The sequence below is a fragment of the Geotrypetes seraphini genome, chromosome 3 (genome assembly GCF_902459505.1).
Source record: "Geotrypetes seraphini chromosome 3, aGeoSer1.1, whole genome shotgun sequence".
NCBI classification, from domain to species: domain Eukaryota; kingdom Metazoa; phylum Chordata; class Amphibia; order Gymnophiona; family Dermophiidae; genus Geotrypetes; species Geotrypetes seraphini.
This window is the reverse complement of record NC_047086.1, coordinates 291693725-291718170: the sequence shown is the minus strand read 5'-3', so window position 1 is coordinate 291718170 and position 24446 is coordinate 291693725. Positions and strand designations below refer to the sequence as shown.

At 48.5% G+C, this 24446-nt stretch overlaps 1 protein-coding gene across 3 annotated transcripts in view; it reads right to left on the bottom strand.

Moving 5' to 3' along the window:
- Nucleotides 1–1390: 1390 nt before the first annotated feature.
- The window catches only part of EXO1 (exonuclease 1), a 129757-nt gene continuing 106701 nt past the window's right edge, over nucleotides 1391–24446 (bottom strand). For all 3 annotated transcript variants that reach the window (XM_033937251.1, XM_033937249.1, XM_033937250.1), the window contains exons 13-14: nucleotides 16523–16716; nucleotides 1391–1816 (exon numbers count right to left, since the gene is read on the bottom strand). In XM_033937251.1, coding sequence (XP_033793142.1) covers nucleotides 1675–1816; nucleotides 16523–16716 — 336 coding nt within the window. In that variant the 3' untranslated portion in view covers nucleotides 1391–1674. The remainder of the gene's footprint in view (nucleotides 1817–16522; nucleotides 16717–24446) is intronic.

Genomic DNA, 24446 nt, shown 5'->3' with positions numbered 1-24446 from the left:
GAGAAGCTGCTGGATGTGGGTGGTGGGTGGGGGAAGGTGATAGGGAGACATGCTGCTGGATCTGGGTGGGGGGAAGGTGATAGAGAGATGTTTCTGGATCTAGGTGGGGGAAGGTGTGAGGGAGAGGTGCTGCTGGGCTATATCAGAGTGACTATATCAGAATGAGAAGCAAGGGATCCCTTTTTCCCTCATTGTCAAAAACACGAGAGGCTCATCGTCTGTACCTTGAGTGAACCAATTGCAAGGCCCTTCTGGAGTTCATCCTCCAGAACTGCAAGGACTGCTAAAATTGGAGCTTCAACTATCTGTATCGCACACCAGTGCTGAAATGTCTTCCATGCCTTAGCATAAGTTGTGACTATCAAGAGCCATGCCATAAACCCAAAGCATTCCAGACTTTTCAATGCAATTGGCCTCTGTGACACCTGTCCCACTGCAGCTAAACTAGAACCGCATACCAGGGACAAAAAGGCTAGTCTGGTGCCTTGAGAACTACCAACCCATAGTATTCTGCTATTCATCGAATGGCCTGGCCTATTATTGGCCACGGGAGAAACACATATAGCAGCCCCTTGTGTGGGCCAAGGACAAAAGTTTTAAGCTCCCTCCCTCACCCTGCACAATGGGAAGGTGCATGCCTGCTCAGTTGGACTCTGAAGATATTTCTGCCTCAGACAAGCATGCAGTCTTCAGGGGCTTGTCTCATCAGGCTACCTTTAAACAGTGTCTTAAGAGCTTGAAACCCTCAACCCCACTGTCTCTTGACAAATCTTTGAAGTGTGTGTGTGTGGGGGGGGGGGGGGGGGGGAGGAGAGAAACGCAGCCAGCAGCTGCAAATCCCTCAGGCCTGATGTGGGGGCCAGTGAGCCTATGCTCAAGTGCCTTATAAATCGGGGGCGAGCTGAGCTCCTAGAGGACTGAACCCCGAGCTGTCCACAATGTTAGTGCAGGCCAGCTAAGATAGGTTCCCTAAAAGAAGAGTTGCCCCCTCCCCCCAGTTACAGACCTGAATACAGAGTCTGTATCTTCTCCCAGGCAGAGATTCCCCTAGGAATACTGGGGATCCCTTGGGCACTGGAAAGACTAGAAGAACTGAATAAAAATACTCAAAAACAATAAAATCAGATGCAGAGAAGACACCTTCGCAATCTGCTTGCAGAAGGAAAAACTGAGGAAGAAGGGCACTGCCCAGTGACACAAGGAGGTGGAGCTGAGAAAATTGCTTTATAACTTCTGCAAGTTTCCTGCAAGTATGGAGATAAAACCTATGGTCCAGACTACTGTACTCTTTGCAAAATATATATATATATATATAATCCAGCTTCAGGGCTAAATAGTTTTTTGGGTTTTAACCATCAAATTAAAAAAAAATTGCATGCACACAAGACAATATTTAAAAAATTAAATACTTCCAAAAGATTTTATTCTGTTCATACAGTATTGAACTGTACTTTATGTATAAACTGTAAGAAAAAGTTGTTTAAAAATGGTCAGAAAAATATATAGTTCATGTAAGTTACATTCTTGCATCTAAAGTCCCTTCTACTTTTAAGAAAAATGCATTTTGTCTGAAAAATAGTCAACAGTTCTAGGTTGCAAATGGAGAGTAAGGGCAACAAACATGGCAGTTTTCTGTGACTTATGATCTGTGTTATTGGTGGTTAATACAGTTGATTATGTGAAGAGCCATCTTTGAACATGACCACATTCTGATTTGTTGCAAATATCTTCATCTGTTTCTGGTGTGAGTACTAAATTATCTTTCACAGGAGACAATGGCTCAGTTTTCTTGCAAGATGGGAGTGCATCAGAATGTCTGCAAGAGAAACAAGGAAAGCAGTTGGCCAAAACAGAACATATCATATGTCTAATCAGATACATCTTTTATAAAGTGTGTTAACAAGTGATTCATTTTTGTTTATAACTTTAATTCAAACAAAATATGGATCAAACTTATATAGGTATATTTTTCAATTACAATATAGGCACACAATCTCTTATCCAAAACTCCAAAAATTGAATTTTTTAAATGGAGATTGTTTATACACCAAAGCTCACATTTGGTACAAAACATGCCCCAATGTGACACACAACCCCTTAAAAGCTGCATATACCTCTACTAATAAACCTTGAGAAGTAGAAAATGAACAATAGAGGCAGTTCCCAACTTACGTCGAACTCGTAGTTATAAATGAGGGTTTTGCTTGTCTTGTGCTCCTTTTCCTCCTTTATATGTCCCAATGTACCCCTCTCCCTCCCTCCATTCTGTGTCCCAAGTTCATGTGCCCATGTGTACCTGTGTTCTAGACAGCTCCCTGCTCCTGCTGCCTGCCAGCTGTCCTTGTTTTTCTTCTCAAAGCTGCAGGCTGTGGCTCCTACATGCGGTCTGCGGCTAACCCAGAAGCCTTCCCTCTGATACCGGAGGGAAGTTCCCTCCAATGTCAGAGGGAAGGCTTCCGATCAGCCTTGGGCCTCATGCAGCAGCTGCTGCCCACAGCTTTGTGAAGAAAAACAAATGCAGCAAGAAGGCAGCAGGAGAGAGGGGGCACGAACTTGGGACATAGAATGAAGGAAGTGAGGGAAAGAGATCTGAGGTGGGGGAGGGAATAGAAAGGGAGAATTGTTGGGCATGAGTGTAAGTGAGAAGGAAAGAGATGGTGCATGGGAGAAATGAAGAAAGAGGAGAATTGTACATGGTGGGAGAGGAGTGAGGTAGAGATGGAAAGGGGAGAAATGTTGGACATGGTGGTGGAGGGAACAGTGGGATGGATGGAAAGGGATGCAAGAGGGACTTCAAAGAGGTAGAGAAGATGGGAAGAATACTAGAATCAGAATTTGGAAAGGAAAAATAAAGATTTCCATTACTCTATGCTCAGAGGGAAGACTTCTGGGTCAACCACGGGCAGCGTGTAGGAAATGCTGCCTGTAACATCTTTTCTATACTATAAACTATAGTATATTATTTTGAGGACTGTTTCTTTAATGTTTTTATAGATTGTGTACTGTACAGGAGAACATAAATACATACAGGTTCTCCCATACAAATTCAACTTAAGAACGGTTTTAAAAATAGAATTTGTTCTTAACCCAGGGACTGCCTTTACTTACCAATTAGTACTGATAAATTGTGCAATACTTTCACTAAGCTCCTAATCCTCCTAACTACCATTACAAAATCTGAAAGTTCTAAAATCCAAAATGTGTCTGGGTTCCAAGGATTTGGGATAAAAGATTGTGTACCTGTACTATTAAAAAGAAGAAAAAAAGATGACTGCAAAATTAATAGATAACTCTGGTTTATCTAAGGTTTTACAAATGAAGTTCATGTTGGTTTAGGTATTATAAGGAGAAATTAGGTTCTTACCTGCTAATTTACTTTCTTTTAGCTTCTCCAGACCAGTAGAGGTTAAACTTTACAAATGGGTATATATCCAATCATGACCAGCAGGTGGAGACTGAAAACAAAACTTTGGGACAGTATATACTATCCTCCCTTCTCTATTTCCCTCAGTCTGCCGAATAGCCAAGCAGAACCAAGAACTGGAAAACAGAAAGAAAACAATACTCCGAACAGGAGTAACAAATAACATACCCAAATGCTGTTGGAAAATGCAGAGGAGAAATACCCGAAGGAAAATGTCCCCACAGCTCGCCAGCTAAGCCAGCCGAGCCACAGCCGCTGTTCTTTAATTCTCCCCGGCCCTAGAAAAATACTAGAACCCGCAGCAAAAAACAAAAACTGCCCGCAAAACAGCCCCAACAACAACAACAACAGACAGGGTGGGGACCTCTACTGGTCTGGAGAAGCTAAAAGAAAGTAAATTAGCAGGTAAGAACCTAATTTCTCCTTCTTTAGCACTCTCCAGACCAGTAGAGGTTAAACTTTACAAATGGGACGTACCAAAGCAGTCCCTCTCACGGGCGGGACCCCCGAAGGGCCGATACCAGAACACGCTCACCGAACACCGCGTCCCGACGCGCCTGAACATCTACCCGATAATGCCTAACAAATGAATGCAAGGAGGACCAAACCGCAGCCTTACAAATATCCACCGGAGGCACGAGCGACGACTCAGCCCAAGAAGCCGCCTGACCTCGAGTGGAATGAGCCTTGAGAAACTCCGGAACAGGTTTCTGACTCAGAAGATAAGCGGAAGCAATCGTCTCCTTGATCCAGCGCGAAATAGTAGCCTTAGAAGCGCCAGCCCCCCGACGAGGACCCGCCAGAAGAACAAAGAGATGATCGGAGCTCCGAAATTCCCGGGTCCGCTGCACATAAGCGCGGAGGACCCGACCGACATCCAACTTGCGCAGCTGCCGTTGCTCAGAAGAGCCCTCCCGACTACCCAAGACCGGGAGGACCACTGATTGATTGACATGAAAAGGAGAAACTACTTTCGGCAGAAAAGAAGGAACAGGCCGCAAAACAACCCGCTCCCTCGAAAATTCCAAGAAGGGAGCCCTACAAGAGAAAGCCTGTAGCTCAGAAACCCGCCTAGCGGAAGTAATGGCCACCAAAAAGACCGACTTCAGCGTAAGGTCCTTCAAAGAACAGCCATCCAACGGCTCGAAAGGCGGGCGCACCAAAACCGAGAGAACCAGATTGAGATCCCAAGAGGGAATCGAGGGCCGAATGGGAGGCCTGAGTAACTTGGCCGCCCGAAGAAAGCGAATTACATCAGGAATGGCCGACAAACGCTGACCTGTCACCAGCCCCCGAAAAGCCGCCAGTGCCGCCAGTTGAACCCGGAGAGAAGACCAAGCCAGGCCTCTATCCAGGCCATCCTGCAAGAACTCTAGAATGTTAGGCAGGGAAGCGCGAAAAGAGACCACTCCCCGCGCCCGGCACCATTCCTCAAAAAGACGCCAAACCCGCAAATAAGCCCGAGAGGTAGAAAGCCTCCGGGACCCCAAAAGTGTAGAGATCACCTTATCTGAATATCCCTTCTTACTAAGGCGGCCCCTTTCAAGAGCCAAGCCGTAAGACAAAAGGGAGACGGGTCGAACATGGGAATGGGACCCTGCGTCAGAAGATCGCACACGAGAGGCAGAGGAAGAGGATCCGCCACCAGATGCCTCACCAGATCCACATACCACGGACGACGAGGCCAATCCGGAGCCACCAAAACCACCAGCCCCGGATGGCGAACAATGCGAAGCAGTACTCTGCCCACTAATGGCCAAGGAGGGAACACATACAACAGCCCCTCCGTTGGCCACGGTTGGACCAGAGCATCCAGACCCTCGGCCAGACCGTCCCTGCGACGACTGAAGAAGCGGGGCACTTTGGCGTTGCCACTTGTGGCCATCAGATCCATCAGGGGCTGCCCCCAAGCCTGCACTATCAACTGAAACGCCACGGCGCCGAGACACCACTCTCCGGGATCCAAGAAGTGACGACTGAGGAAGTCCGCCTGAACATTTTCTACCCCGGCAATGTGAGAGGCCGAGAGGTCCAGAAGATGTGACTCCGCCCAAACCATGAGCCGAGCCGCCTCCTGCGCCACCTGAGTGCTCTTGGTGCCCCCCTGACGATTGACATAAGCCACCGCCGTGGCATTGTCCGACAGGACTCTGACCGACTTGCCCAACAAAAGGGAGTGGAAAGCCAACAGCGCCAGCCGGACCGCTCTGGTCTCCAACACGTTGATCGACCAGGAGGCCTCCTCTGCGGACCAGGTACCCTGAGCTGAGTGACCCAGGCACTGAGCCCCCCAACCCAGGAGACTCGCATCCGTAAGGAGCACCGTCCACTGCTGAAGATCCAGACCCACCCCCTGAACTAGGTGAGGGGTCTGGAGCCACCAACGCAGACTGCAGCGCGCCAAGCCTCGCAGGGGAACCGGAACGTCCATCCCGTGCCTCTGGGGAGACCACCTCCGGAGCAGAGCATACTGGAGAGGACGCATGTGGGCCCGCACCCACCTCACCACGTCCAGGGACGCCGCCATCGACCCCAAGACCTGAAGGAAATCTCGCGCCCGAGGACACCGGGACGCCAAAAGCAGGCGAACCTGAGATTGCAATTTGCTCACCCGGGCCTCTGGGAGGAAGACCTTCCCCAAGGAGGTGTCGAACAGCACCCCAAGGTACTCCAGACGCTGAGCCGGGACCAACCGGCTCTTGGAAAGGTTGACCACCCAGCCCAGCGACCGGAGAAACTCCACCACCCGAGCCGTAACCCGGGAGCTTTCCTGCAACGACTTTGCCCGAATTAACCAGTCGTCCAGGTAGGGGTGTACCAGGATGCCCTCCGACCGCAAGGCTGCCGCGACGACCACCACCACCTTGGTGAACGTCCGGGGAGCCGTGGCCAGCCCAAAGGGAAGCGCACAGAACTGATAGTGCCGACCCAAGATCACAAAGCGCAGGAAACGCTGACGAGAGGCCCGAATGGGAACATGCAAGTAGGCCTCTGTCAGATCGAGAGAAGTGAGAAACTCCCCCGGCTGAACCGCCAGAATGACCGACTGCAGAGTTTCCATACGGAATGAGGGAATCTTGAGAGCTCTGTTGACCCCTTTCAAATCGAGGATGGGCCGAAAGGTCCCCTCCTTCTTGGGCACCACAAAGTAAATGGAGTACCTGCCCGTGCCCCATTCCGGAGGGGGCACTGGAACAACTGCCCTGAGATCTAGCAAGTGCTGAAGGGTCTGGCGAAAAGCCTGCATCTTCCCAGGAGTCTGACATGGAGAAGCGAGGAAAAAGTCCGGCAGAGAGCGGGCGAACTCCAGGGCATAACCGTCCCGCACCACCTCCAGGACCCACTGATCGGACGTGATCTCGGCCCATTTGGGGAAAAAGTTGCGCAGCCGGGCCCCCACCGGAACCAAAGGGGGCGCCGGCAAGGCGTCATTGTGCAGGACGGGAAGCGGGGGAACCGGCGGAGGGATTCCCTGCCCCCCGACGGGCCCCCCGAAAGGGCTGCATGCGCTGGAAGAACCGACCCCGGGAAAACCCCGGAGACTGGAAAGAAGCAGCCACACGCCCAGGGCGATACTTGCGAAATTCCCGCAAACGCCCCCGGGCCGCACCACCCCGAGACGCAGGGCGGGCACGGTCCTCCGGCAGACGGGGAACTTTCGAGTCCGACAGAGTCTGAATCAACTTATCCAAGTCCTCTCCAAATAAAAATGACCCCCGAAAGGGAAATTTAGTAAGCTTAGCTTTGGACGCAGCATCTGCCGCCCAAGCGCGCAGCCACAAAACACGCCTTGCGGCCACGCCAAAAGCCATAGACTTAGCCGAGATCCGCACCAAGTCATATAGAGCATCTGAGAGGAATGAGGCAGCCATCTCAATCTTCGCTACCTCCTGATCCACCAGAGACCAGTCATCAGACTCCCGATCCAAGACACGCTCCGCCCACCGAAACACGGCGCGAGCGACCAGCCCCCCACAAATAGCCGCCTGGACCCCAAAGGCAGAGACCTGAAAATTTTGCTTAAGTATGTTCTCCAACTTGCGCTCCTCGGAGTCCCGCAAGGCAGAACCGCCCTCAACAGGCACGGTATGCCGCTTGGAAATTGCCGAGACCACCGCATCAACGACTGGCGAAGCTAACGTAGCCCGATCCCCTTCTGGAATGGGATACAGGCGAGCCATGCTGCGCGCCAGCCGAAACGGCGTCTCCGCCGTTTTCCACTGCTCCAGAATAATATCCCGAATATCCTGATGCATAGGAAAAGAGCGGGAAACGGAACGGATCCCCCGCAACAGAGGGTCCCCCACACGCGGAGTCTCCGGCGGTGCGTCCTCAAAACGCAAAACCGAAGAAACCTGTTGAATAAGGTCAGGCAGCTCATCTCTCTGAAAAAGGCGCACCACGGACGCCTCTTCACCGGCGAACGGGAAACCCGACAACCCGCCGCCAGCTTCCGTCCCCTCCAGAGGGTCCTGGAATTCCTCAGAAGGGTCCAGGTCCTCCTCCAGACCGACACGTTCCTCCGACCACAAATCCTCGTCCCACGACACCCGCGGACGCTTGGACAAGGGAGGCGGCGGAGGGGACGCCACGCCAGACGAGAGAGGCAAAGCCGCAGGGAGCGCGGAGGAAACCCCACCCCCCGAAACCCCCTGGGCGCAACCGGGACCCCCAGCCGCCTGAAAATAGGCTCTGCATAAAGAAAAAAAGAAATCAGGAGAAAAACCCCCCGAGGGTCCCAAGGGACTCCCTGCCACAGCAGGGGACCCAGCAGAAACCTGCCCCTGCATAGACAAAACAGGGGGAAGGTCACCTGAGGTGGAAGACAAAATGGAGGGGCCAGACAGAGAAGATGGCGACTTTCCCGCCAAAAAAGCTCCCTCCATAGGCTGTAGCGGCTGAGAAACCTGAACAGTCTCAGCCGCTAAAGCAGGCAAGCCGGCATCAGCTGTCAAAAAATCAGCTGAGAGGGAATCCTCAAAAACCCGACCGTCGGCGGCTCGGGGAATCCCTCCGTGGGCGGATGGTGAAGACCGGGCTTCACCACTGCTCCCTGCCGACTCGCGAGGCACCATCGGCGGGGAGCTCTGGGCGCCTGCAGCCGCTGCCGACGGAGCTCCTCCACCGCACCGGCCTGAACACCGCTTGCACAGGCCGGCCGCGAGTGCCTTGCGTCTGGAGCATAATGAGCACTTTTTCCCTTTAGAAGTGCTCATTGCTCCATACGCGACCTAGCTGTAAAAAAGTGCCGGTTAGTTGAAAAAATACAGTAAAATACAGTTTTCTTAAAGGGAAACAACCCTCCAGACCAGCACTACCTCAGGATTTTTTTTTTTTTTTTTACAGAACAGACTCCACAGGCTCTCGAAGCAATATGCCTTGCTTGATTTAGGGGGCAAGGCTTACTGCTGAGGCTCCTCTAAAAAAATGTGGGGAGGTGGAGGAAGTGGGGGGAGGGACCCCGCTCGAGACCCGCCGGGTTTGACACCCCCGAGGTCGGACGAACCCCCAAACAGGGTCCGCCCAAGCTCCGTCCGGCCAAAAACAGGGACAATAAACCCCCTAAACAAGTTCCAACAGCCCTACCAAGGGAGATGGGTACAGATCACATCAACACCTGCTGGAGACTGAAAGAAGACTGGGAAATAGAGAAGGGAGGATAGTATATACTGTCCCAAAGTTTTGTTTTCAGTCTCCACCTGCTGGTCATGATTGGATATATACCCATTTGTAAAGTTTAACCTCTACTGGTCTGGAGAGTGCTAAAGAACAAATGTTTCTTTCAATTATTATATTTGTAAATATATAGAATCTATTCCTGTATCCTCTAATCTGTTTAGAAGTAATAATGTTAGTAGTTTGTCACTGAATAAAACTGATGAACTATAAAAGTTAATGCTAAAGAGCACTTGCAAATTTTAGCAAGTCTTTGCTACTCTCTGCCAACCTCATTTGTATGAGCATTTTTTTGAGAATGACTTGCTTTTTGAAAATCACTACCAGAACGACTGTGATAGCCGCCCGTTGTTTTTTTAACAGTTTTTTGAGAATCTAGGCCGTAGTTGCAGAAAGATGTCAAACACATCTTTCAGCTCCTCCTCCTTTACTAATGGAGTATAGTGCTCTCTTCAGTTTGTACCAAAGCAATCAATATCCACTATAACAGAAAAATGGAAAAGGAGGGGCACGGGGAACTTCCCTGAAACAGTAGTACATTTCTGTTCTGCTCATACAATATTTAAATTTTTTTAAAGTCTTGATGGATGGTGTAATGTCCATAAAGCACAGTTACTTACCGTAACAGGTGTTATCCAGGGACAGCAGGCAGATATTCTTGACTGATGGGTGACGGCACCGACGGAGCCCCGGTACGGACAATTTTAGAGTGATTGCACTTTAAGAACTTGGAAAGTTCTAGTAGGCCGCACCGCGCATGCGCGAGAGCCTTCCCGCCCGACGGAGGCGTGTGGTCCCCAGTTAGGATAAGCCAGCTAAGAAGCCAACCCGGGGAGGTGGGTGGGACGCAAGAATATCTGCCTGCTGTCCCTGTTACGGTAAGTAACTGTGCTTTATCCCAGGACAAGCAGGCAGCATATTCTTGACTGATGGGTGACCTCCAAGCTAACAAAAAGAGGGATGGAGGGAAGGTTGGCCATTAAGAAAACAAATTTTGCAAAACAGATTGGCCGAAGTGTCCATCCCGTCTGGAGAAAGCATCCAGACAATAATGAGATGTAAAAGTATGAACTGAGGACCAAGTAGCAGCCTTGCAGATTTCCTCAATAGGAGTGGAATGGAGGAAAGCTACAGATGCTGCCATAGCTCGAACTTTATGGGCCGTGACAGAACCTTCCAGTGATAGTCCGGTCTGAGCATACCAGAATGAAATGCACGCTGCCAGCCAATTAGACAACGTACGTTTAGAAACAGGACGCCCCAATTTATTCGGATCAAAGGATAGAAAGAGTTGGGGAGATGATCTGTGGGGCTTAGTACGCTCTAAATAGTAAGCTAGAGCCCGCTTACAGTCCAAAGTATGCAGAGCCTGTTCTCCAGAATGAGAGTGAGGTTTTGGAAAGAAGACAGGCAGAACAATGGATTGGTTGAGATGAAAATCAGAGACAACCTTAGGGAGAAACTTTGGATGTGTACGCAGAACCACCTTGTCATGATGAAAGATTGTAAAAGGTGGATCCGCAACTAGTGCCTGTAGCTCACTGACCCTCCTGGCAGAGGTAAGAGCAATAAGGAAAAGTACCTTCCAAATGAGGAACTTGAAAGAAGCAGTAGCTAAGGGTTCAAATGGAGGCTTCATTAAAGCGGATAGAACTACATTGAGATCCCAGATAACAGGAGGGGCTTTAAGAGGTGGTTTCACATTAAAAAGACCCCGCATAAACCTGGACACCAAGGGATGAGCTGAGAGGATTTTTCCATGGACTGGCTCATGAAAAGCCGCAATAGCACTGAGGTGGACTCTGAATGAAGTGGATTTGAGACCAGAGTCTGACAACGAAAGAAGATAGTCCAACAAGGTCTCCACTGCAAGGGAAGTGGGATCATGGTGATGAAGAAGACACCAGGAAGAAAAACGTGTCCACTTCTGATGGTAACATTGCAGAGTGGCCGGCTTCCTGGAGGCATTCAGAATTGAACGAACAGGCTGAGATAAAAGGGAATCACTCGAAGTCAGCCCGAGAGATACCAAGCTGTCAGGTGCAGAGACTGGAGGTTGGGATGTAGAAGGGTTTCCTGATGCTGTGTAAGCAGAGAAGGATACAGTGGCAGAAGAAAAGGTTCTCTGGAATTGAGCTGAAGTAGAAGGGAGAACCAATGTTGCCTGGGCCACCTCGGAGCTATCAGAATCATGGTGGCTCGTTCCCTCTTGAGCTTGAATAAGGTCCTCAACATGAGAGGGAGAGGAGGGAAAGCATACAGGAACAGATTTGACCAATCTAGGAGAAACGCATCCGCTGCCAGACGGTGAGGCGAGTAGAGTCTGGAGCAGAAAAGGGGCAGCTGGTGATTGTGAGGAGCTGCAAAGAGGTCTATCTGAGGAGTGCCCCATTGAGCGAAGATGGACTGAAGAGTTACAGGATCGAGTGTCCACTCGTGAGGTTGGAGAATTCTGCTGAGTTTGTCTGCTAAGGAATTCTTTTCTCCCTGAATGTAAATTGCTTTCAGGAATAGATGATGATTTATGGCCCAAGTCCAGATTTTCTGGGCTTCCTGGCACAAGAGGCGAGAACCCGTTCCGCCTTGCTTGTTGATGTAGTACATCGCCACCTGATTGTCTGTGCACAGGAGCAGAACTTGAGGGAAGAGAAGATGTTGGAAAGCCTTGAGGGCATAAAACATTGCTCTGAGTTCCAGGAAATTGATGTGGTGCTTCTTTTCCTGGGCTGTCCACAGACCTTGAGTTTGGAAGTCGTTCAAATGAGCTCCCCAAGCATACGGGGAGGCATCGGTTGTGATGACTAGTTGATGAGGAGGTAGATGGAATAGAAGACCTCTGGATAGATTTGAGGATACCAACCACCATTGTAGAGACTGACGAAGAGATGATGTCACAGATATGTGACGTGAGCAAGGATCCGTCGCTTGGGACCACTGGGTAGCAAGGGTCCATTGAGGTGTGCGCAGGTGAAGACGTGCCAGAGGAGTGACATGCACTGTTGAAGCCATGTGTCTCAATAGTACCATCATTTGTTTGGCAGAGATGGAACTTTGAAGAAGAACCTGTTGACACAAAACCTGAAGAGTGTGGAGCCGGTTGGACGGCAGGAATGCTCTCATGAGGATCGTGTCCAGCACTGCTCCAATGAATTGAAGTCTCTGAGTGGGGATGAGATGAGATTTGGGAAAATTGACCTCGAACCCCAGAATCTGTAAGAACAAGATGGTTTGATTGGTGGCCAGTAGCACTGTTTGAGGAGAGTTGGCCTTTATCAACCAATCGTCCAGGTAAGGAAAAACTTGTAGATGATGTGAACGAAGGAAAGCAGCCACCACAATCAGACATTTGGTGAACACTCTTGGAGATGAAGCAAGTCCGAAGGGGAGAACTTTGTATTGGTAATGACAGTGATTGATCATGAAGCGGAGATACTGTCTGGAGGCTAGATGGATGGGAATATGAGTGTAAGCCTCCTTGAGGTCGAGGGAGCATAGCCATTCGCCCTGATTGAGAAGAGGATAAAGAGTCGCTAAAGAAAGCATCTTGAATTTTTCTTTGACCAAGCATTTGTTGAGATCTCGAAGATCTAAGATGGGCCTGAGATCTCCTGTTTTCTTTGGAACTAGAAAGTAACGGGAGTAAAATCCCTGACCTTTCTGGTCTAGAGGAACTTCTTCTATGGCGTTTAGAAGAAGAAGGGATTGAACCTCTTGTATCAGGAGAGAGGATTGATGAGTGTTCAAAGCAGACTCTTTTGGTAGACTTTGAGCGGGATAAGTCTGGAAGTTGAGAGAGTAGCCGTGGCGGATGATGTTTAGGACCCATTGGTCGGATGTAATGATCTCCCACCGACTGAAAAAATGGGTCAGGCGCCCTCCTATAGGTTGGGGAAGATGGGCAGATGGTATGATATTGGCTATGCTCAGGAGAAACACGTCAAAAGGGTTGAGTAGACTTTTGAGGTGGGGGAGGTTTCTGTTGCTGCTGCGTCTGCCTTTGAGGTTGACGTTGTTGTTGCTGCCGTTGCCTTTTAGGCTGTTGAGTAGCCTGAGGCAAAGGACGAGCAGCATAGCGGCGTTGGTAGGCCGATTGTTGTCGGAAAGGCCTAGCAGGTGGAGTCTTCTTTTTGTTCTTTAGGAGAGTATCCCAACGTGTCTCATGCGCCGATAGCTTCTGTGTGGTGGAATCCATGGAATCACCAAACAGCTCATCCCCTAAGCAAGGTGCATTTGCTAGACGGTCTTGGTGGTTTACTTCCAGCTCTGAGACCCTGAGCCATGCCAACCTGCGCATAGCCACTGACATAGCCGTGGCTCTAGAAGTCAATTCAAAGGTGTCATAAATTGATCTTACTAGAAACTTCCTCAACTGGAGAAGAGAGGAGGTACAAGTGTGAAAAGCAGATTTTTTGCGATCAGGCAGATATTTCTCAAAGGTAGAAACTGTTTGGATTAAATGTTTCAAATAAAATGAGAAATGAAACGCATAATTTCCTGATCTGTTTGCAAGCATGGCATTTTGATATAGCCGCTTGCCAAATTTGTCCATTGATTTCCCTTCTCTGCCAGGAGGGACTGAGGCATACACATTAGCTCCCGCTGATTTCTTTAAAGTGGACTCCACCAAAAGAGACTCATGCGGGAGTTGGGGTTTATCAAACCCAGGTATAGGTATCACCCTGTATAAGGAGTCCAGTTTTCTAGGGGCTCCAGGGACAGTCAGGGGAGTTTCAAGGTTTTTATAAAACGTTTCTCTCAATATATCATGGAGAGGAAGTTTAAGAAATTCCCTTGGAGGCTGGTCAAAATCCAATGCATCAAGAAATGCCTTAGATTTCTTTGACTCAGCCTCCAAGGGAATAGACAAGGATTCACACATTTCCTTTAGAAAAGAAGGAAAAGATGCGGAATCTGGATGAGAAGAGGGATTGGTAACAAGGTGTTCCTCCTCATCAGAAGAGCATTCACCTTCGGAAAGAAAGGGCTCTTCAGAATCACCCCACAAATCAGGATCCCTAACCTGAGAGCCATGGTGTCGAGACTCTGGTGTGGAAGGTTCCTGGTGTCAGGTTTTATGTGTGGACTTGCCCGACCTCATGGATACGGTACCAGGCGATGTAACCTGTTGTGCTGGTACCGAGGTTTGAACCGCCTGGTGGTGAGATTTTGGCTCTGGAGCTAAAACCGGCATCGAGGTCGATGAGGTGGTAAGACCCGGTACCGATAAAGTGGATGCCGATAAAAGAGGGCGTTCCACTATCGGCACCGGTGGCTCCGACCGTACCGGAACTGGAAGGTTCTGGGGCAAAAAGGCAGGTAGTAGCTGTTGGAGTTGTTCTCTCAGCTGTACCTGCAGAACGGCGGCAATGCGCTCGTCCAGTGAAGGCACCGGTACCGCCTTTTTCTTCTGCGGTACCTTGGGTGCCGCTCGACACTCCGATGAAGAACCCGATGTCGAGGGGCTAACTTCAATCGGAGCGGAGCGCTTCCGTGGGCGACTCGAGGTCGGCAGGATTGGACTCACTGCAGTAGAGACCGGAGGACGCTCCAGCGGGGAAGGCTTCTTAGCCGGCTTACCTGCTGGTTGCGACGCCGGCGCGGTATCGCGCGGTGTCGATGAAGTCGGTGCCGATTGAGATGCAATTGATGTCGGTGCCGGTACATTGGAATCGGACATCTCGGCACCGAATAGCAACCGCTGCTGAATTTGGCGGTTCTTAAGTGTTCGTTTTTTCAAAGTTGCACAGCGGGTGCAAGTGGACGCTTGATGGTCGGGACCAAGACACTGCAGACACCAGTTATGTGGGTCTGTCAGTGAGATTGGCCTAGCGCACCGCTGGCACTTTTTAAACCCGGGCTGAGGGGGCATGAAAGTAAAGACAGCCTCTGCCAAATCGAAAGCCGAGGCTTCGATTGTGGCAACAGGCCCCGCCGGGGCGAAACGAAAAAAGAAAGAAAAAACAACTAAGTTTTTTTTTTTTTTTTTTTGAAAAAGGAAAATAATAAAGAAATAAAGAAACCTTTATTAAAACAAAGGTTTACGCGAGCGGGAAGATCGAAAAAATATTTCTTCAACAGCCATTGAGGAAACGCGTCTTCTTAGCTCCGCGGAAACTAAGAAACTGGGGACCGCGCGCCTCTGTCGGGCGGGAAGGCATTCGCGCGTGCGCGGTGCGGCCTACCAGAACTTTCCAAGTTCTTAGAGTGCAATCACTCTAAAATTGTCCGTACCGGGGCTCCGTCGGTGCCGTCACCCATCAGTCAAGAATATGCTGCCTGCTTGTCCTGGGATAATGATCTTGTTGTATGTGCTTATATAATAATAGAAGAGAATGTCTTTTTTGCAGAAACAATTAATACATCAGGAAGTGCACATACAGCAGAATACTTATAGGACGTAGCAGCAAAAGCTGTAATAAAATGTGAATAAAAATTCAAATTACTAGCATGCAGTTTGGTCACAGGCAATGCTGCAAATGTATCCAAAATGAGAAGAAATTTAGAAGAGCTAACAACATATAGTTGCAGTGCCTATTTGCTGCACCTCCTAGCCAAAGATTTCAGTGTTGCAGAAATAAAAGACTAATGTTGAAATTGCTAAAATACTTCCGTAACATTGTTTTGCTGCAGCAGCTCTGAAATGAATGGGTGGAACACTCCCACAAGATGTTAGATAGAACTCTATAGTGGACTGTTTTTGAACAGTATTAAGATCTGGCCTATTCTGATGATATCTGGTTGTAAATATTAAGACTATATCAGCAAGAATGAGTCTATAGAAAACCATGATTTAAATCACATATTTCTGACTAGTGATTTTAATCAAATCCACGTTGACTAAAAATCAGCACTATCAGACAACCAACTAAATTAAATCTTGCTGGTAAATTTTGTTTGCCAAGATTTAATCAGATATCCAGGTTAAAGTGCCACTGATTAGAGGAATAGCCTATTGGCGAGTCCAGTGGGCTGATAACTTGGGCACTTAAGTTAGTATTCTATAATAGCAAATTGGTATGCCAAATCCAGTATAAAATACTAACATAAAAGTTATGTGCCAACATTTAGATGCACCCACTTACACCACGTCAACAGCAGGAGTTAAGGTGCTCATCTAAATATTGCATCTTGCGCATACAATTGACAGTATTCTATAAGTTGCACATGCCTCTCCTATGTGAATGCCTTCCTTACAATTATGTCCTAGAACACTTAGATGCTAGTTCTATAATAGCATCCAAGTGCACTTATGCATTTACTTGCCGTTTCACCATCATTTTGATGCATAACTGCTGTTGTAGCATGGAATTGGCACCTAACTTGTGGTGCGCTTTGTAGAATGAGGGTGTAAATGCAAAATACTATCAAACTATGGTGCCAGCCCATAACTCGTATTTCTAGATGTAAATTAAAACCACATACTTCTTAAACCCAAAGTTCTTCCAGAGATCATTAATGGTGACTTGCAGTCCTGGGCTGTTCTCATTATTCTGATGATTTTTTTTCTGTGTAGTAGTCAATTTCTTGCTTAATCCACTGACTTTTGCAGGTGCCATTGATTTCAACTTTGTCATCAAGCCTGATCCCACAGATCTGGATTTATGTAAGCCAGACACCTGTATATTTATATACAAAATCATTACCTGTGGTGCATAAATTAATATTTTCTGAAAATAAAATACTATATAATTATTCAATATGAATACAAGAGGTTATATAATTAATTGCAAAATTTTAGAGTGCATGACAAAGTGCAAGAACAGTGTAACAAAAATAAGAAAAGTATTTGTTGCCCAGTGAATATATGTTTCTGAATGAAAAATATGGGAAGCAGTATTTATTGGTATGTTAGATGCAAAGCATTTAAAACAAAGGCTAAAAGAATCTGAAAAAAAAACTTGTTTGTTAGAGGCAAAAATTTATAGTAATAACTTTTTCAAGTATATCAGAAGCACTATGCCTGTGAGGGATCCAACTAGACCAATAGGTTATCAAAGAGTAAAGGAGGCACACTAAGAGAGGACAAGGCCATGGTGGAGAATCTGAATGAATCCTTTGCTTCCATCTTTACTGAGGAAGGTGTCAGGGAAGCTACTGCACCAGAAATGGTTTTCAAGGGTGATGATACAGAGAATCTGAAACAAAGGAAGGATTAGGATCTTACCTCGATAATCCTCTTTCCTGTAGAACAGCATACAATTCTTTAAGGACGGGTTGTACACCTCAGATCGCGAGTTGGATTGTAGAAGACACCATATCATTTTACTCAGCTCTGCTTGTCTACTTGAGCAGTATCCTCTCTTTTTAGTCCATATCAAAGCAAGCGATAACCCCTAGAAGAGGAAATGATAACGATGGGTTTGGGAACTCCCTGATAATGTTGCCACATCCACTCTAAAATCTTATAAAGGTATGATAGGAAGACTAAGTGGCCGCTCTACAAATTTCAGCTGGATGAATCGCTAGAGACTCTCCACGAAACTGCGACACCTCTTATCAAGAGCTTTGAGAGAAACTGGTGGTTACTTGCCAAAGGTGATGTAAGTTGACAAAATGGCCTTGCGGATCCATTGGACAATAGATATCATGTACGCCAGCCTACCTCGTCTGGACTGGCTAGTCAGGACAAACAAATGGTAAGAAAGACAAAAATCATTTGTCCTCTCTTAAGTAGTGGAGTAAAACTTTGCACATCCAGTCTTCTCAGAATCTGATCTTTCCGCTTTGAACCTGGGGCATGAAAAGAAGGTAGACGAACTTACTGCTTGACATGAAAATCTGAAACCACTTTTGGAAGAAAGGAAGGAACTTTACGGAGGGATACCCCCACCTCTGTAAACTGGAGAAAGAGCTCTCTGCGAGCCTGCAGCTTCAAAATATACCTTGCTAAAATAATCACCATGAGGAAAACTGCCTTGACTGTAACGTCCAGAAGGGATGCATCCTTGAGCGGCTCAAAAGGAGCTTATGCAAGCCCTTTTAGCACAAAATTAAGACTCCACATAGGAAAAGAATGTTACAGGGGTGGTCGCAAGTGAAGCGCCCCCCTGAGAAATCTAGTCACATCTGGATGCAAAGTAAGTGAACTGCAACCACTGTGCGCTCTAAAACAGGAAAGGCCTGCCACCTGTACCTTATGAAAGGCTACCGCTAGGCCTTTTTTCAGACCGGCCTGGAGGAAAGCAAGGACCACAGGAATGGGAGTATGCAACAGCTCCACCTGTTCTCTGGCACACAATTGTTGGAAAGCCTTCCAAGTCTTGGCGGAAGCCGCCATGGTAGGTTTCTTGGACGTCAAATGACTACATCGGATTAGTCCCTCTGAATCAAGGCCCTGCGTTCAAAAGCCATGCTGTAAAACCAAATCGCTGAGGAGTTCTCTATGGGAACTGGTCCCTGACTGAGCAGGTCGCAATGAAGAGGCCTGAGTTTTTGAACCGCTGAAGATGGACCAGATCCGCATACCATGGACAGCAAGACCAGTCCAGAGCAACCAGGATCACCCAACTTGAAGGGTTGCTATCCTGCAGATGATTTGGCTCACTAAGGGCCATGGCAGAAAGATGTAAAGGAGTTCTTGAGTTGGCCAGGGCTGAACCAATGTATCTATCCCTAAGCTTCCTGGCTCTGTTCTGCGACTGAAGAAGCTCTTGACCTTCGAGTTCTTGGCTGAAGCCATCAAGTCCATCGTGCCCTGCCCCAACGCCTCACAATGACAAAACACTCTCTGTGAGAGAGACCACTCTCCCGGGTCCAAGACTTAGCGACTGAGAAAGTCTGCTTGCACATTTTCCACTCCGGTAACATGTGCCACAGAGAGAGCCTGAACATGGTAACACAGTAGATGATGGCAGATAAAAAGATCTGAATGGTCCATCCAGTCTGCGTAACCTGATTCAAATTAATTTTTTTTTCTTCTTCTTAGGTATTTCTGGGCAAGAATCCAAAGCTCTGCCCGGTACTGTGCTTAGGTTCTATCTACTGAAGTCTCTGTCAAAGCTCACTCCAGCCCATCTAAACCATCCCAGCCATTGAAGCCCTCCCCAGCCCATCCTCAACCAAATGGTCATATACAGACACAGAAAAACAAAAGGAATTGACCCCAAAATATCCACAAAGAAGAAAATCTAGAGAAAACCAAAAAAACTCTGTGGAGTGACGATGTTCCTAAATGGACTTTATTTGAAAGTATCAAAGTTCCAAAGGTACACTAAAATCATCCACATGGTCCGCGTTTCAACAAAAAGTCTTCTTCAGGGGTCCCTGGGGATCCTATAAAGGTGAGTACGTGGGAAACAATTGTGTGGTGAGCCGGAAGTGAGTCACTGCTTGCATTTGCAATGGAAATAAACCTATGTCAGATCCAGAGATGCACGAACTTCCCCAGAGCCACTGCTGCGATGACTGAACGCACCGTCTCCATTTGAAAGTGCAGAATCTGCAGAAAGGCATTAACCGATTTGAGATCCAGAATGGGGCTCCAGTCCTCTGAGCCTTTCTTTGGCACAATGAAGTATAAGAAGTATCTGCCGGAGCCCGATTCACTTTCGGGAGCTGGCACTATAGCTTGAATATCCAAGAGATGCTGTAGTGTCATCCAGACCTTTAATGTCTTCTCCAGCTTTCCTGCTGGAGTATCCAGAAATAAATCTGGGGGGAGATGAAATAAGTTTATCTTGTGTCCCGCCCGTATGATGTCTAGTTCCCATTGGTCTGAAGAGATTTGTTCACATTCCTGCAGGAACTCCAACAACCAGCCTCCAATATGAGGAGGTGCAACTAAAGACCTGGCATTATTGGGACTTCTTGGTGGCAGAGCTGGAGCAAGGACCCAAGGATGCTGGCATCTGGGGTTGCTATTGTCTGTAGCTCTGGGAATATCTCTGAATGGTTGAGCCTGTGGAATATTAGCAAAACCTATATGAGGGACAAAGATTACTGCAACTGCCTCCAGGGGTACGTCAAAGCTTGTTATCCAGGAGGGATATAAGGCAGCAGTCTGCCACAGTAGCCATTAGGTTATCCAGCCCCTTTCCAAAAAGCATTTGTGCCTTAAAAGGGAGTCTGCTTAGGGTTGCCTTAGAGGCCGAATCTCCAGTCCAGTGGCGAATCCAGAGCATTCTTCAAGCTGACACTGCATAAGCCAAAACTTTATCTAGAAGCCTTATAAGGCCATATAAGGCATCAGACACATAATCCACCCCTTCAAGCTCTAGCTGGGAGGCAGGCGTCCTCTTCCACCGATGGATCCCATCACAATCTTGTGCGACAGGCACATGCCACAAAGCAAGCAGGTGCTGCTGCCTTAATGCCCAAAGAAGCCATCTCAAAGAGCTTCAGGACCATATCCACCCTGGGAATCTTTAAGCATCACTCCCCCTTTACTAGGGAGGGCAGTGCACTTAGCAACCTGAGCCACTGCCGAATTAACCTTCGATTGCTCAAACAGGTACTGAAATTCTGGTGCCATAGGATAAAGCTTAGACAAAGCTTTAGTCAGTCTGAAGGAACTCACTGGTGTCTCCCATTGCTCTGAAAACAGAGCTGTGAAATCTGAATGTGCCAGAAAAAAGGACATTAGAGCACTGGGCTCATGACTGTACATTGAGATGTGGAGGGCTGACCCTCCAACTTCGGTTCCTTTATGGCATCTGCAATAAAATGGTGGACAGAGGCTGACTTAAACAGCCAGCAGATGGAGAGGTCACCACCAAGGTCAGGGCTTCCTGAGACATCTTAAATGTTCCACAAAGGGAATTAGTGTTATCCAGGGTAGAAGCAGAGTCCAGTGATAAAAGTGGCATAGCAACAGTGTGTCAACTAAGGCAGTCAGGGTCTGTAGGCATTTGGGTACTGGGAACCTGAGTAGTGACCTCCACAAAGGAATGCACTAGCTTGGAAGTCTGTGGCGTGCCCGCTGGTTGAGCCGCTTAAGATGAGTCCATATGGTATGCTCTCCACATGAGCTGAACAAATTCCAAGGAAAAGCCACACGCAGCTCCCTACAGACACCAAACACTTTCGAGGTGTCCCTGGACTTGGCTTGCTTCCATTTTGTGCCACCACCAAAACCTGGTACTGAGCAGGATTTTTTGCCCATTTCCCAGACCCACACTTGCTCCCCAGCACTAGAGGACCCAGAGGAAACAAAGCCCAAAGCTCCCGCTCCCTCCCTTCACGTGCCACAGCACGCAGTGCATGGACGTCCCTCTGTCGAGAGTCCGGTGCAATCCACACATTAATTTATCTGAATAGAGGTTGAAGAGTCCATCCTTGATGATTTTTTAGTAAAATTAAGGGGTTATGAGGCAGAAAAAAAGAAGTTGAAAAAAAGATAGATAAAAATCCAAGATGGCCACTGCCAGTACTTAAATTCATGCCAAAAATGGCTCTTGGAGATGATTTAGGAACATAAACAATGTCAAAATAGGGGTTTTGGAGGTGGGAGACCTGAACTCTTACTTCCAGAAACTGCTAAAAACTCAGTTTTTTTAGACACCCCCTCCTGCCTGATTCTTCCATAGGAAATAATGGGGCTGTACTCGGTCTCCAAAGTGCCAGCCTGTTAGCTGTCTGTGCAGCTGAAGTGAAGGAAATGGAATGTCTGCCTCCAAATAATCTAGTCTTCAGGATCTTTGGGCTACCAGTCGGATGGTCCCCGACTGAAACCTCCATCCTCTCGGAACCTTGCCAGGTGGAAAAACAGCCTGCGCCCTGATATCACAAGGATTCTTACTCAGGGCGCATACAGTCTGCGCTTAAGCCTCTGACAAAGTCAGGAGGCAAGCTTGCTCTCAGGGGAATGGGCTCCAAGCCTAGTGGTGGCACAAAGCAGGCTGGCTCTACAGGTCCACCCGAAGTTTTTCCTGTGAAACTGCAGTCCGCCTTTGCAGAAACTGCTTTCTTTCCCAGGCAGAGAACCCCTCGAAAAGGGGTCTCAAGGCACCGAAGCTACTGAGAAAAAGACAAACTTAAGTGAAAAAACAAGAAAAAGAAGAGCAGATCAGAAACACTTCTGCATGGTTCGTTTGCAGAAATAAAAACTTAGGGGGCTCTGTGTTACTCAGCTAAGTGGGAGAGCAGAGGAAAAAAGTGTATGGTTTTCTGCAAAACCCAGTTCGCAGGTTGAGATAAAACTCCTATTGTATTGATTCCTGAGGGGATGTAACAGAAGGAGAAATTAGGTTCTTACCTGCTAATTTACTTTCTTTTAGCTTCTCCAGACCAGTAGAGGTTAACTTTACGAATGGGTATATATCTAATCATGACCAGCAGGTGGAGACTGAAAACAAAACTTTGGGACAGTATATCCTAGCCCCTCCTCTCTATTTCCCTCAGTCTGCCGAATAGCCAAGCAGAACCAAGAACTGGAAAACAACAGAGAGAAAAAACAATACTCCGAAAGGAGTAACAAATAACATACCCAAAATGCTGTTGGAAAATGCAGAGGAGAAATTCCCGAAGGAAGAATGTCCCCACAGCTCGCCAGCTAAGCCAGCCGAGCCACAGCCGCTGTTCTTCAATTCTCCCCGGCCCTAGAAAAATACTAGAACCCGCAGCAAAAACCAAAAACTGCCCGCGCAACAGCCCCAACAACAACAACAACAGACAGGGTGGGGACCTCTACTGGTCTGGAGAAGCTAAAAGAAAGTAAATTAGCAGGTAAGAACCTAATTTCTCCTTCTTTAGCACTCTCCAGACCAGTAGAGGTTAACTTTACGAATGGGACGTACCAAAGCAGTCCCTCTCACGGGCGGGACCCCCGAAGGGCCGATACCAGTACACGCTCACCGAACACCGCGTCCCGACGCGCCTGCACATCAACCCGATAATGACGAACAAAGGAATGCAAGGAAGACCAAACCGCAGCCTTACAAATATCCACTGGAGGCACGAGCGACGACTCAGCCCAAGAAGCCGCCTGACCCCGAGTGGAATGAGCCTTGAGAAACTCCGGAACAGGCTGCTGTTTCAGAAGATAAGCGGAAGCAATCGTCTCCTTGATCCAGCGCGCAATAGTAGCCTTAGAAGCGCCAGCTCCCCGACGAGGACCCGCCAGGAGGACAAAGAGATGATCGGACTTCCGGAATTCCTGGGTCCGCTGCACATAAGAGCGAAGGACCCGACCGACATCCAACTTGCGCAGTTGCCGTTGCTCAGAAGAGCCCTCCCGACCACCCAAGACCGGGAGAACCACCGATTGATTGACATGAAAAGGAGAAACAACCTTCGGCAGAAAGGAAGGAACAGGCCGCAAGACGACCCGCTCCCTAGAAAACTCCAAGAAGGGAGCCCTACAAGAGAAAGCCTGCAGCTCAGAAACACGCCTAGCAGAAGTAATGGCCACCAAAAAGACCGCCTTCAAAGTAAGGTCCTTCAAAGAACAGTCGTCCAAGGGCTCGAAAGGCGGACGCACCAAAACAGAGAGAACCAGATTAAGATCCCAAGAGGGAACCGAGGGCCGTAGGGGAGGCCTAAGCAACTTGGCCGCCCGCAAAAACCGAATCACATCAGGAAGAGCCGATAAACGCTGACCTGACACCAACCCTCGAAAAGCCGACAGGGCCGCAAGATGAACCCGGAGAGAAGACGAAGCCAGGCCTCTATCCAGGCCATCCTGCAAGAACTCCAGAATGTTAGGCAGAGAAGCGCGAAAAGAGGTCACTCCCCGCGCCCGACACCATTCCTCAAAGAGACGCCAAACCCGCACATAAGCCCGAGAGGTAGAAAGCCTCCGGGACCCCAACAGTGTAGAGATCACCTTGTCTGAATATCCCTTCTTGCTAAGGCGACCCCTTTCAAGAGCCACGCCGTAAGACAGAAGGGAGACGGGTCGAACATGGGAATGGGACCCTGCATCAGAAGGTCGTCCGAGAGAGGCAGAGGAAGAGGATCCGCTACCAGGTGCCTCACCAGATCCGCATACCACGGACGTCGAGGCCAATCCGGCGCCACCAGCACCACCAAACCCGGATGGTGAACAATGCGAAGAAGCACTCTGCCCACCAGCGGCCAAGGAGGGAACACATACAACAGCCCCTCCGTTGGCCACTGCTGGACCAGAGCATCCAGACCCTCGGCCAGACCGTCCCTGCGACGACTGAAGAAGCGGGGCACTTTGGCGTTGCCACCCGTGGCCATCAGGTCCATCAGGGGCTGCCCCCAAGCCTGCACTATCAACTGAAACGCCTCGGCGCCGAGACACCACTCTCCTGGATCTAGGAAGTGACGACTGAGGAAGTCTGCCTGAACATTTTCTACTCCGGCTATATGAGAGGCCGAGAGGTCCAGCAGATGGGATTCCGCCCAAACCATGAGCAGAGCCGCCTCCTGCGCCACCTGAGTG